Source organism: Mandrillus leucophaeus, unplaced genomic scaffold (assembly GCF_000951045.1).
Source record: "Mandrillus leucophaeus isolate KB7577 unplaced genomic scaffold, Mleu.le_1.0 Scaffold1176, whole genome shotgun sequence".
NCBI lineage: Eukaryota > Metazoa > Chordata > Mammalia > Primates > Cercopithecidae > Mandrillus > Mandrillus leucophaeus.
Window position 1 is genome coordinate 122,246 of NW_012100054.1, and position 14,978 is coordinate 137,223.

General features: G+C 34.5%; 1 protein-coding gene across 1 annotated transcript in view; it reads right to left on the minus strand.

Annotated features, from left to right (window-relative positions):
• The window catches only part of ATR (ATR serine/threonine kinase), a 124,397-nt gene that overhangs the window by 81,521 nt on the left and 27,898 nt on the right, over positions 1-14,978 (minus strand). The window contains exons 14-19 of the mRNA XM_012001246.1: positions 14,334-14,504; positions 12,535-12,729; positions 10,778-10,963; positions 5,726-5,818; positions 3,939-4,069; positions 1,247-1,390 (exon numbers count right to left, since the gene is read on the minus strand). Coding sequence (XP_011856636.1) covers positions 1,247-1,390; positions 3,939-4,069; positions 5,726-5,818; positions 10,778-10,963; positions 12,535-12,729; positions 14,334-14,504 — 920 coding nt within the window. The remainder of the gene's footprint in view (positions 1-1,246; positions 1,391-3,938; positions 4,070-5,725; positions 5,819-10,777; positions 10,964-12,534; positions 12,730-14,333; positions 14,505-14,978) is intronic.

Consider the following 14,978-nt stretch of genomic DNA (forward strand, 5'->3'; position numbering starts at 1 on the left):
TTTTTTTTTTTTTTTTTTAATGTTTCTGTATTTTTTGTAGACGTGGGGTTCTCACTATGTTGCCCAGGCTCCTGGCCTCAAGCAATCCTCCTGCCTTGTCTTCCCAAAGTGTTGGTATTGTTGGCATGAGCCACCATGCCTGGTTGGGATTTTTCTTATGATTATGAAAAAGGTAGAGAAATGACACTTCTGTAATAAACAGCAAAGATATGACTATGTACAAAACAAATTTTAAAGGTACTTGAAAAGTAGTCCCAAAATCTAACTTAGTGATTTTGTTGTTTTATCATGCACAAAATATCAAAAACAAAAGTATTTTAATTAAATAAAAACACATTAACTTTTCCTTCTTCTATGACTTCTCCCTAATTAGATAGTTACTGCAACTGACTAAAGGGACCAGCAATAGCTTATGGGTGAGTAGGTAAATAAGGAGTACTTCAACCCCAACTTTTCACAAGCAAAGGAATGATTATATACAACGTTAAGTAAAATCACAGGAAAAAAATTAAATATATAGAAAGACATCCCCGTCTAAAAAGCAGCCTGAATCAAAAATACAAATGGGAAACAATGATGTATGTTCTGTCAATAGTAGTCCACATTGGCTATAGCCTAATGCCTGTTTTGAAAAATTATGGGGGAAGATAGTAAGAAATAGTCTGTGGCTAGATTTTTAGAAAGCCTTCAATATCAGGCTAAGTAATTTGGAATTTGTCAATTAGGACATGGAGAATCTCAGAATGCCTTTGTATGCCGGAATGACACCAATAAAGAGATATTTTTAAAACACAGTTCTAGTAACAATATCAAGAAAAGTGATAAAAGCTTAAAGGAAGAGAGGCTAGTTCAAAGCTTAATGCAATGAAGTAATAAAGATTTCAACTAAGGTAAGCTGCAGGAAGTAGGTATTTCGCCTAACCTTTCTCATGCTATTCAACTGTCTGCCTTTTGACTGTGAAAACAAAGGTAAATCAGGTTTCACACTTACAGAATTAATGAAAAATAATTTTTAACTGCTGACCTATTAATTAGTGAGTTTTAGAAATAATTATAATAGAAGCAATGCCACAACTGAAATAGCATCATGTCAATATGTAATTACATGCCAATTACTTTTGTTACTGATGAACCCTGAAATTCAAAAAAGTGACAGTTCCACAGTACCATTGGTAATTTTAATACCTTGAGACATAAAAATACAGTTTAAAAAGTTATTATTTTACTTTAATTTCAGTTACAATACCTGTTTTCAATTATGAGGTAGTGAAAGATAGCTGCAGTTTCTTTAGGCTGGATGTGTATAAGAGGTAACAAAGCTACTATTACATGACTGAGAAGGGAGCCCAGACAAGCATGATCCAGGCAACGAACAAAGCAGTCCCAAGCTCTATGTGAAAAAACAAATAGAAATTAAGTCCAATTAGTTTTATTATTTGTAAAGCTCTATCAATTAGTTATTAGTTGAAGACACACGATATATACAAACAATAGATTAAAAGGCAGCTTTAAAGCAAAGATCAGTGCTATAAATTCAAATAAAGTGATATCCAAATTATATGAAGTCAAAAAAGCAAGGGGAAAAACAGTGTTTGGGGCAGAATTAATACAAAAAAAAAAGTGTGTGTGTGCATTTGCTTATTCTTTTACAAAGAGTGGATACACAAAAATTAATAAAAATAGATATCTGTAGAGGTCAAAACTGGAATCTAGATTTCCGACTATAATTTGTTACACAGATTTGAATTTGGGACTATGCAAATGTTTTATATAATTTTTAAATTAAATAAAATAGAGGGGAAAAGCAACCCTTAAAAATTTTTAACAAACTGAAACAAGTGAACATAACTAAATATTAAGTTGGTAGCACATGCACACAGAAAATAATTACTTCACATGATTTTAAAACATATTCTGACTATACATCTCTAACAGGATATATTTTATTGACAAAAAGAGCCTCCAAGAAGCTTAAACTGCACTCACCAGTCTTACTGTTTGTAGTAATATTGAAATTGTCACTTTAAAGACATATATATGTATACAGAAAGAAAAATTACATAAATGTATAATATAAGTCATTAGGAACAAAGACAGAATAACCGGAAAGAAATATAATGTAAAACAAAAGAGTTAAGTCAAAACTATGTGATCTTTATTGTATTGGAAATATACATATATATATATACATATAAACTCAAAATCTTTTTCTCTTTATAAAAATTTTCTAGTAGCTATATTCACTTAAGACTTAGAAGCAATGACAGTAGGCCCAATGAGTGCCTATACTGGGAATTAATCTGGGCTCAAAGGAACCCAAGCTAGGGTTCCTTGAAGAAATCGCTAATTTTAAGTCAGGGGCAGGAAATGTTCAAGATGAGCCCGGGTCATCTTGTCATGCCCAAAAGCAGAAAATCTATAAGAGATTAATGGAGGTCATATCAAAACTCATAGATGCCAACTTGAAAGGATTTCTACTTGCTTAAGATGGGACAATTTCAGCAATAAAAAAGGCTAGTGATTTTAATGGATAAAATTAATCAAACTTATAAAAATCTATGTAATCAAAATGATATTATAAAAGAAGAAAAACTTCACTGGAGGTTGCTACAGCACAAACCTATATTCCTAAATTGATTAACTAAAAGGAAATATTCAAGTAATTATGAACTGCTTTTCCTACATGAACTATAGTTGTTTTGTTTTTAAAGACAAGGTCCTGCTATGTTGCCCAAGCTAGACTCAAACTCAAGTGATCCTTCTGCCTCACCTTCCTAAGCAGCTGGGACTACAGATATGTACAATCATGCCCGGCTAGGCAAATTTTATGAGAAATTTTAAGAATAATCCCACCTAGTAAATACAGAAGGAATAATAAAATTAGAAAATCACTATTTTATCAACTGTAATGAAATAATGGACTTAGACAATGATCATTAATTAATGCTAAAATCATCAGATGAAAGATTAATGAGGAATTTTATAATAAAGGGATTCAGGTTGATAAAACCTACTGTCTAATCTTACCATTACTAAAAGTGGACAACTAGATGTTATTATGTGGCTCATACTGTGCCACAAGAGAAGCACAAAGCCTCACCTATAAGGCATGTTATAATAATAAATTGAACCTAAATCTAATCCAGCATCTATATCTAGGTACCCATTTATAGAAAAAACAGGGATGAAAGAAAAGATAGAGGGAAAAGTTAAATTAGCTATTCGTCAAATCCCACATCCTAAAATCTTAACAGCCTAAAATAAGTAAAATGTGTGGGTAGGGAATTTAAGGGATGAGGTTGTTTACAAGAGGCACTTAAGGAGCCAGGCAACCAAATACATGTATGTAAACTTCATTTATGTCTAACTCAAGAAACAATGATACATACAAACATCTCTGGGAAATGGCATCTACAACATGATATACAATATCTTTGGGAAAAACACCTTTGAGACAACTGGAGGAAATGTGAATAAGGACTGAGTTTTAGATTAGATATTTCTATTAATCCTGCTAAGTATAACAATTCATGAAGGTTATTTTTTAGATGCCCTCATCCATTAGATACATCTAAAGTATTTACAAGTACAATGATATGATTCTTGGATCTTCTGTAATATACCCCAACTAACAATCAAAAAGGTAGAAGCGGATTAGAAAAAACTAGCAATGTTGATAACTGCCAAGGTTGGGAAACAGGTATTGAGGTTCATTGATAACTCTTCTATTTCCCAGTATGTTAAAAGATTTTCATGGTAAAATGTTTTAAAAGAAGTAAATATGTTCTGTTTTCAATACAAATAGTCTTGCTCCCTTAATTATTTATTACTTGAACCCAATTTCCTTCAAAGAGATAAGAATTCAAGTTAGTGCTACTGGAAAATGCAAAAAAAAAAAAAAATAATAATAATAATAATTAACTCAGGCAGTCATTTACCTGCAACACAATTCAGGAAAATCATCCTTGAATCGAAGGCCAGTTCTCAGTGTGGTCATCATCTTCACCCTCACAGAGCTGACATGTTTGGGTCCCATTAACTTCATCAAAGACATCAAACTGTTCAAGGCCTATAGAGTTAAGTAGCGCTTCAGAATAAAGCTTACAAACATGCTGCCAGAAGCAGATGAGCCCTAAGGACAAGTGCTTCCCATCCAATATCAGGGGCCATCTATTCTCAGATAACACAAAAGATCGAATCAATGTTGGCCAGTTTGTTTCGTCCAATTGCTTATGTCTTATGTGGGAATTATAAATGTGAAAAATACAAGTTGAGTTCTTTTTTGTTTTGTTTTTTCCCTTGAAGGTGATTTGTCATTTTGGCCCAATATTTGTCTAGAATGGTAAAATTTCTAATGTATTAAAGGTATAATGCATATTGTTTAATTTCTTTCATATCTATCCCAAACTGCCATATGCATACATAAAACAAGCTGAATTAAAATCATTTTAATTTGAGACCATATAAAAATTTTTGAAGTAAATGGAATACTTCATAGTGATCAATAGTTAAGGAAATTTTTGTCCTAATGATATTAAATTCAAGATGTCCTGAATTTAGCAAATAAATAATTAATGATATACTCAGAAAATGAAACACATGAAAAACACAGAACCAGACCTGTTACCAGCAGCTCCAGTTTATAATGAAGGGGTAAAGAAACTCTCTGGTTGACTTTATATGCCAAAACATGCAAGCTCTTTATGGTTTACAAGACAAACTCTAGTTTTCTTAGATTCATCAAGGTGATTCTCTCACTTAGGATAGCAATTGGAGAAATAATAAGAAAGCAGCCATGTAGATAGAATAGTAGTTGGTTGGGGGATTAAATTTACTAGTTGACACCAAAAGAACAGGCATTGGTTGCTGAAATTTGCAGAGTTTAATATGGTATCATATGTCTTTCTTGACTCCTTAAGATTATTTAAAAAAAAGAGGAGGGGAGTAGTATACACTGAAATAAAAGCTTCCATTCATAGGTGTTTTTTGTTTGTTTGTTTTTATTGTAATCTTACTGACTGCAGAGGTGGAAAGCAACAGAAAGGGAAATTCTATCAATATCTAAAATTTTACTCCAATCTTTAGGACAAAAATTTCCAATGGTGGCCAACTATTGTAGCAGTCATAATGAAACTTCATTGTGGCACAAGCATTTAAACATAAAGTTGCTTTACATTATAATAACCTAAGATTTCTGGTGTTCAAAAACACTATGGGCCATGACCCACACTAGATCAATCTAAACCAAGGAGACTCAATGATGCAACTTTTGTTTGAGTTTTCAGTGATTGCTAGTCTCTTTCTTCAAATGCTGGACTAGATGTTGTGATGACGTGAGCTTGAAGCCATTGAGGTCATTACCTGACTCTTAAGTACAGAGCCAATCCAGGTGAATCTGAGCCAACAGACTGACTCTGAGAACTTTTTTGAGTCCAAAATCAAGTTATGCCCAAAGCTACATTATCCTTACGCTTTTAGTAACACAGCCACAAATTCCTTTTAGTCACTTTGGGTTGGGTGTTCTATCCCTCCTAAACTAAAGAAATGAAACGAATACAATTCCAATTTTTAAGATTCCCAAAAAGCTTATATAAGTTCTTCAGCAATAGAGAATGTCATGTTTGATTATTTCTCATCTTTGAATGTTTGTAGCTAGATGCAGAATTTATCTATATTCTATATGAATTCTATCTTAGCACTTTGGAACTCAACTATCGCCACTTACCATTTTCTTATCTTCAATGCCAACACTAGAGCTCAGTAACTGCATGTTAAAAAAAGCCAAAATGCCCAACAATTTGGGTTGTAAATAATCAGCCTAAGAAATAAAAACGGATAATATGTAAGCTTTATACAGATTGAATTTCTTAAGTTGACATTTTAATTATTTAATTAATGTCATTTATATTTTACTTAACTAGATTAGCATATTGGAAATAAAGACTTGGTGAATTAAGTTTCTCCAAAAACATATATCTTCACACGTAGTATTTAAAGAAACTAATGAAATGATTTATAGTCACCTTGAAAAAATATGATTAAATGTATAGTACAAGGAGAAAATGGTAAGTTTTTTAATCATGGAGTGAGCTGGGGTGGGATCCTCAGGATCTGATTCATTTCAGGATATGGAGTGGAGAGGAAAAGAAGAAAGAAAAGAATAGAGAAAGGAAAGGGACTGTCCTTATTCTATGACATTTAGAGCTAAGGTAGAAAAGTACGATTAAGGAAAGGGTATCCCACCAGAAAAATGATCTGACATAGGGGATAATATCCCCAGAAGTAATAGGGGAAAAGAGGCACAAGACCATGGGCATCAAAAGTTGCAGGCTAGATGTTATCATCCATGACACTTTAGGTTTCCTGAAGTAAATAGAATTCCTTCCTTAGTTCCTTCCTTCCTTCCTTCCTTCTTTCCTTCCTTAGTTCCTTCCTTCCTTCCTTCCTTCTTTCCTTCCTTTCCTTCCTTCTTCCCTCCCTTCCTCCCTCTCTCCCTCCCTCCGTCCGTCCCTTCCTTCCTCCCCTCTTCCCTTCCTTCCTCCCTCCTTCCCTTCCTCCCTCCTTCTCTTCCATTCCTCCTTCATTTGCTTCCTTCCTCTCTCTTTCTTCTTTCTTCCTCTTTTTCTTAAACAGGGTTCTTTCCTTCATTCCTTCCTTTCTCCCTCCCTCCCTCTTTTTCTTTCTTTCCTCCTTTTTCTTTTTTCTTAGAGTTCCTTCCTTCCTTCCTACTACTTTCTTTCCTCCTTTGTCTTTTTTTTTCTCTTCTCTTCTTTTCTTCCTCTCTCAATCTCTCTCTCTCGCGACAGGGTCTCGGTCACCTAGGCTGAAGCGCAGTGGCACAATCACAACTCACTGCAGCCTCAACCTCCTAGACTCAACCAATCCTCCCAGCTCAGCCTCCTGAGTCCCTGTAACTACAGGCATGCACCACCATGCCCAGCTAATTTTTTGCATTTTTTGTAGAGATGGGGTTTTGCCATGTTGCCCAGGCTGGTCTCAAACTCCTGGGCTCAAGCCATCCTCCTGCTTTGGCCTCCCAGAGTGCTGGGATTACAGGTATAAGCCACTGTGCTCAGCTGAGTTAATACTTTCTTAAGAGACGGTCCTGGAGGAGAGGGCATGGGCTTTAAGTCAGCCAAATCTAGGTTTGAATCTTAATTTTGACACTTCCTAATGTGTGATCATCTATAAGTTACTTAATTCTTCCAAGTCTGTAAAATGTGAACAATAAAACCACCTACTGCATAGAGCTGTTGTAAAGGCTAAATAAGATACCATTTATTGGCCAGGTGCGGTGGCTCACCCCTATAATCCTAGCAATTTGGGAGGCTGAGGCAAGTGGATTACATGAGCTCAGGAGTTTGAGATCAGCCTGGGTAACATGGCGTTTCTACAAAAAAATTAGCCAGACATGGTGGCACACACCTGTGGTCCCAGCTACTCAGGAGGCTGAGGTGGGAAGATCGCTTAAGCGCCAGAGGCAGAGGTTGCAGTGAGCTGAGATTGTGCCACTGCAGTCCAGCCTGGATGACAGAGCAAAACCCTGCTTCCAAAAAAAAAAAAAGATATCATTCACTAAGGACTTAGTATATGGTTAAGTATTAAATCAATTTGTTCATATTATTACAAACTGAGAATGTGACCACTCTGTAAAGAATATTCTTCTGTTTCATGTCTTTATGTACAGACAGAAGAAAGGAGCCAAAAAAAAAAAAAAGAGCTGGGAATGAGTAGCAACTAAAGCATTTTGAACTCTATAAGAAGTTGCACTGCTTGATGTTGAGGCATCTGATTTAGGTATCTTCAGGTTCCATGCATTACCAAGAGAAGGGTAGGAGGGTGTGTGCTACCATATAATAGAGAGGAGTGAGGTATCCTACAAGTCTCTCCAGATTAGATGTCAGGATAAATCTTTATCTTGCCTAGCACCGGAAATCATCTGGTGTTTAATGCCTAAAATTGCATTTTGTTCTGCAAACTTCTGATTTAGATTGAGAGTCAACTTTGGCATAGTAAGCCACAATTCACTAATTGTATGGTTCCAGCCTATATTGCTTAAATAAAAAGCAGATAAGGATCACATTATGTTAACATTCCAATATTAAACTTCTTGCGCTCAAACAATTATTTGACTTTATCTATCTACCAATATATTATCTATCACCAAATACTTATTACATATGCCTAGAATCCTGTGCTGGGTACAGGTGTACAAGATAAGCAAAGTCATTCTCTCTCATTAGCTTACATGGTAGACTAGTATGAACGGAAGACACTAAATAAGTAAGTATGTAAACAAAGTTGTGATAATGCTATAAGAAAATAAACACGATCCTGTGATAGACAAGAAATGTGGTAAGGGAGTTGAGACAGGGTATTTAGGAAACTCTTGAAATCTAAAGAATGAGAAAGATCCAGGATATTATTCCAAGTAGACAGACCATCCTAGGTCTCGAAGCAGGAAAAACTTTGGCACGTTTAAGAAACACAAAGGAAACCATGTTGAAATACAGGGAGAAAGGAAGAAATGGGTTGTACCATGTGAGAGTAGAAAGGTAGGCAGATCATGTATGGCCTTACAGATTTTATTTTATGTTAAAGGCAATGAAAATCATAGAAGGAATTTAATCAGGGGAATGATATGAGTTTGTAAAAAGAGCACTCCAAAGGCTGTATAAATAATTAATTGTAGAGAGGGAAGAATGAAAGGACAGAATCATTAGGAGGCGTTCACAGTTGTCCCAAGAAAGATGATGGTTATTTGTGTAAGGGTGGTGGTGGCAGAAATGAAAAAGATATATTTTGGAGAGATTTGATAGCATTTGCCCATTGTTCGATTATAAAAGGATAAAGGAAATGGAGGGCTCACAAATGCTTCTCAGGTTTTGACTCATGCAACTAGGTAGATGGTACCATTACTGAGATGGGAAAGAATGGGAGAAAAACAGGTTAGAAAGGGAAAATAAAGATGTCTAATGAACATATTATATTTGGAATTGTTTGAGATGCCTATAAGACATGAGAGTAGAGATGATGAAAAGGTGAATATCTGTTTGCCATCCTCTCTCATCCTCAGGTCTATTCTTTGCCGCCTTCTGCCCTTCTCCGTACCTGGGACACTGACCAGACCGCATTACTTAGGATCCCTTGCCCTCTGGCTTTCCACTGAATTCAGTCAGCAGGAAATACCACTAGAACAGAGGGTAGGAGGACAGAGTATGGTTTTCATATTTCCTGCTCTGTGGTTTGAGGTAGTTCTGGCAGTGGCTACATTCCTCTACAATGAGAGGACTCCCCTCATGGTTCTGGCTCTCAATCAGGTTCTAGTAACACTATTTCTTCCCCTTTCCCAGAACTAAGTGGGGGGATTAAGTTTTCTGCTGTTTGTAGTACCTGGGTTCCTTAACATTCCTTGCTGGTTTCCTTAACCTTGCCACGTCACTAAAAGTAGCCCCTTTGTTAAACTATTTCTGTGTAAACGTTTGTGTGTATGCCATCTGTATCCTCCCAGAAACTAACCTATATAAACCAAGCTCAGGGGCAGTCTGGACTGAAATTTCAACTAAAAATTCCCAAAATATAACTCATATTAAAGAAAAAGATCAAAGAAGATCATTAAAGGAGAGAATGATGACTGAAGAAAAACAGCCAGTTACATAGTCCTGAGTTATTCTAACATTTAGAGGATAAAGTAGATAGTTTACAGGGAAAAAGCCAGTAAAGAAGCCTAAACATGAGTGAACAGTGAAGCAAAAAAGAAAAATCAAGACAATGTGGTATCACAGATGTCACGTAGGAAAGGATGGCCAATTGTATTGAATGATACCGAAAGGTTGAATAAGATAGGACAGAGAAGTGACTATGAGATTTAATAGCCAAGAAGACTGTTGGTGATCCTGAAAAAACGAATTTCATAGAAGTGAGAAAAGAGCCAGACTAGAATGGGAAATGAGAAACCAGAGATAAAAATCTCTCTTAATGAACTGATGCCTAGCATTCCATTATTGGAACGGCAAGCTTGTGGAAGTTATTTATATCCTACTGCTCAAGGTCATCACCAAGGTCTGATTTTTCACAAAAAAAAAAAATTTGCAACCTCTGGCATAAATGGGTTAAAATATTTTGCCAATAGTCCTTTAAGTCTCTTACAGGAATGAAGGCAGTTGAAAGAAAAAATAATAATTCAATTCTGAGGATTTATATATATTTTTAAGATAAACAGTAAAGTGATTTCAAATACAAATTTATGGTAGAGAAAGATTTAAAATAGAGAACGTATTTCCTAACTTCCCTTCTATCCAACAATGGATTAAACTACAGTTAGAATTGAAAAGTTTCATTTGTTGAGCTAAGGAAAGAGTAGTTGGAGGGGCAGGGTGAGAGGAGAGCTACAAACATATTCTAATATACACGTAATTTAAAAGTAGTAAAGAAAAATAAACTTCAACATTTTTATTCCGTGAAAAAATAAAATCTACTCAAAACACTTAAAAGTCCACATTGTCCAATGCTAATATATGTTGTTAATAGCCTAAATATGTAAATATGTAAACAAAGTTGTGATAATGCTGTAAGAAAACAAACATGATCTTGTGTTCATGATCTTGTGCATGTGACCATGCAATTTCAATCAACCTTTTCAAAATAAAAATACCAACTTAAAATTTAAACAAATTGCTAGCAGCCAGAAAATGATCAAAAATATGGTTTCTTCAATTTCATAATTAAGCTGCAAAGGGAAGAAAAACAAGAAAACCTCATAGAACATATTCCTTACCATCAGTTCAGGTGATATGGTATCTCTTGGGCCCTGATACGGATCATCACTGGATGCAAATGAGGCAAGTATTGACAAACCATTGAAAACCTGTTGATAGTGTTCTCCAATACGCAGCAATAATTCATTATGCAATCCTTGGAAATCTTGTCTCAACAGGCTCCCCAGTTCAATTTCTGTTTCATTCTAACCCAAAGACATGTTTTAAAAAAAGGTTTTTTCTTCATACTAACATCCTGGAAATAAGTATACTGATTTTAACATGCTATTAGTACATCAGGAGCTCTAGACCAGATGACAGGATTTACTAATGGTATTAAGAAAAGGCATTGGAAAAGATTCTAATCTTATTCTATCCTGGTAGGTCTCCCATGGATTATATGTAATGAAGTGAAGTGATCCAACTTTATATAGAAATAAAATATTAAAAAGCAAGTCCTAGTTTTCTCTAAGGTCTTATAATATCATCAACTCATTACTGGGGACACATAACCCTGGGAGGAAATGTAGTATAGTGGCTTATAGCAGTCTTTCTGTTCAGATTGTTTTAGTTTAAATTCTAGCTGTCATTTATCAGATATGCTGACTTGGATAAGTTACCTAATCTAACCTCTCTCTGCCTTAGTTCCTTATCCATGAAACAAAACCAAAAAAATAGTACCTTTGGCTGGGTGCGTTGGTTCACACCTGTAATTCCAGCACTTTGGGAGGCCAAGGCAGGTGGATCACCTGTGGCCAGGAGTTGGAGATCAGCCTGGCCAACATGGCAAAACCCCACCTCTACTAAAAATACAAAAATTAGCTAGGCCTGGTGGCAGACAACTGTAATCCCAGCTACTCAGGAGGCTGAGGCAGGAGAATCGCTTGAACCCAGGAGGTGGAGGTTGCAGTGAGCTGAGATCGCACCACTGCACTCTAGCCTGGGCAACAGAGCAAAACTCCATCACAAAATAAATAAATAAAATATGAATAGGACCTTTATCTCATTGGGTAATTGTGAGGATTACATGAAATGACCCATATCAATTGTTTAGCTCAATTTCTGACATGTAGTAAATACTCCATAAACACTTATTATTATCATTCTATCTCTGCAATATACAGTTGTATTATACTTTCTCAAGATGAATAAATATATTTGATATTCACTAACTCTCATGTGGAAAGAGATGTACTGTTGGCATACACTATGAAACAAATGAAGTAAATTAACATCAGAGAAAACAGTAACGTTATATGCATATTTCTCATAGTTTTCCTGTTCCCATGTGGTTTCATATTCCTGAGAGATATTTTGTTAATATGACACCAAAAAAAGCAGCACAGGTTATAATTTTAAACGTAAAACCTACCAAAAAACTGGACCAAATTGTAATCAGAACACCAAGTAACTAAACTAAACACAGACATTATACTGCATTTGAAGGTGATTGCCTCTTCCTATGTACATAATTAAGTGTGTATCATCAGTCAACTTAAAACTCCAATCAACTGAAAAGTACTATAATGAAATAGGCTGAGAACCTCTCCTATAAAAGGTTGTCTATCGTATCCCATTACGGTGAAATGATCAAAGAAAACAAAAGGAGAATTCTATTTAATATAGTCTCAGGACAAAGATTATTTAACAACACTTAAACTTACATTCTTCTAGGACAGGCTATAATTTACTCACCCTCCTTCCTAGAAGAATGTTACATCTTTCCTATAATGCTAATTTATATAAAAAAGTAAAATATATAGAAATATTCAATTACCTTCAGATAATGAAGGGCACGTTCTAATTCATCTTTGGAACAAGAACAGACCAAATGAGAAAAAATATATTTGAAGTTGTTTATTAAAATCTCTCTACGATTGACATTTAATTGTTTTCCTAAAGTTCGAATGAGAGCAGAAGCTGCAGGGCTTGCTTTGGCAGCAAGATCGGGTAGTAGAACTTGTAATGTCCTCTGAAAAAGAATGCAACAATTACCAAAAAGTACATTTGTCTGGCTGAAAAAAATATTCACATAAGCTACGTGCAAAAATATTTTTAAATGCCACACATATTTGGAGTCCATGTAGGACTTGTATTTGAATTCAGATTTACCATTTATTCACTCAAATGATATTTACTGGGCAATTTGCTATGATTCAGGCACTGCACATAGCAGTAAACAAAATAGGCAAGGTACCTGATGGCACAGATCTTACATTGTAAAAAGGTAGAGAAACAGACAATAAATAAGCAAATGGAAAAGTAAAAAAGATAATTTTTCAGGAGTATGTGTTAAAATATACTCATGCTCTGAGGTAGAAATTACAAGTCTAATGTATTACTTGAACTTGTATTTAAAGAATAAGCAAGAGTAACCATAAATGCAGTTTTTAAAGACATTTTTTAAATTTAAGAGTTGATGTTGTAACATATATAAAAAAATCTTTTAACACACACACCATCCCAATACTGCAACAATTCATTTTTGTCTATTCCTTTAAGACGTTTTTAATAAAATATATACAAAATCCAAAGATAAGAGAAATGGACTTGCATTTATTCATTCTACATGTACTTATTACATGTCAGTTACTATCCTAAGCACACATGTCAGTTAGTATCCTAAGCACTGGAGATGTGATAGTGAACAAGACCCAAGTTCTGCCCTCAGAGACACTTATATGGTACTTCTACTTTACCTTGCAACTTAATATTAACATTATAAGATTGTTGTAATATTATAAGGTAGTTTCTTCAATGTTATAATAATTTATGATGTTAATGGTTACATAATATCCACCTACCTAAAATTAAGACATTTAGTTTCTACTCAGAGTTTTGCTTTTGTTTTCTTTTGCTACTTGGATAATGTTATAATAAATATCTTTGCTTTTCGATTCCCAGAGTAGAGTGAGTGAATGAAAATGTATGAATGTCTTTGTGGTCCTCCCCACATACTAACATATTTCCTTCCAGTATTTGACCAATTTATAAGCAATTTATGTTTGCTAAACTATAGTAATGCTGTAGAGAAATATTCTGCATGAATTGCTATTATAACTTATTAATTAAGAGTAACAATAAACTTTGCCTTTGTGAAAAGGTTAAAAGATAATCTATTTTATCATTTGTAAACCTCAGCACCAATTTCTTTTTTTTTTTTCTAAACTGAAGTGGTAGAACATTTTTTTTCTGAACCCAATGACTTTTCAAAGGCTTCCTAAACCACTCCATACTATAAAATATGTCATAGTAGATCATTTATACCACTACAATTTTATACTTTATTATTCCAACGCCTTACGAGTAGAAATGATCATATTAGACTTCAAATTACCAATGGAAAAAATCATAGCACCAAAGACATAAGGGCTCAAATAGCTAACTGAATTGATTAGCATTATTCAATTAGTATTAACTTTTCAGGACAGCTAACCATAAAGAACAATGACTCAAATCCATTTAAACTTAAGTTTTACAGCATAAGCAATAATCTAGTATCAAAGTCAAAATCTAAAACGGCATGAACAAAATACTGAATTGCAAATCTCAAGTGAACTATATGTTGCAACTTACAGTAAGAAAACGATTAAGATCAGGAAAGTCGAAAACGTTGGCAATTTCAGACAAGGTATTTAAAGCCATTTCTCTTTGGTGAGCCACATCTTGTTTTCGCATGTCAGCATTCTGGCATGGAGTACTCGGAAGTGCTGTCATCTGACTAGAGTGAAGGGATTCTACCAAAAACTAGAGCAAAAACCATTTTATTGTTAGTTTTCACACAAAGAAGAAATTTTAACTAATACTTTTTAAGCTACCATAGAGGGCAGTATCAAATAGTATTCTACATTATCTGAATTGGTTCATTCAATTTTTATAACAACCTTAATGAGGCAGAGTATGTCACAACCTGCCTTTTACAGATGACATAATCAGGCCTAGTTAAAAAACTTGAATATCATGCTAAGGATTATACCACAAATAAATTCAGTATTTTAGCATAACCTAACTTTTCAGCCATTAATTGAATATATTTAAAACAAAGTGTCATATAACATAGTATCAAGGCGTAAAAGAGTTTACTATCACTAAAAGGGTATACATCATTATAAGATGATTTTCTTCCTCTCCCATTTATAACCTGTATCTTCAGACCAATATCCTAAAATATAAAAATGGCAAGATTTCAGTTCTATTAAATAAACTAAATACATCCTTTTT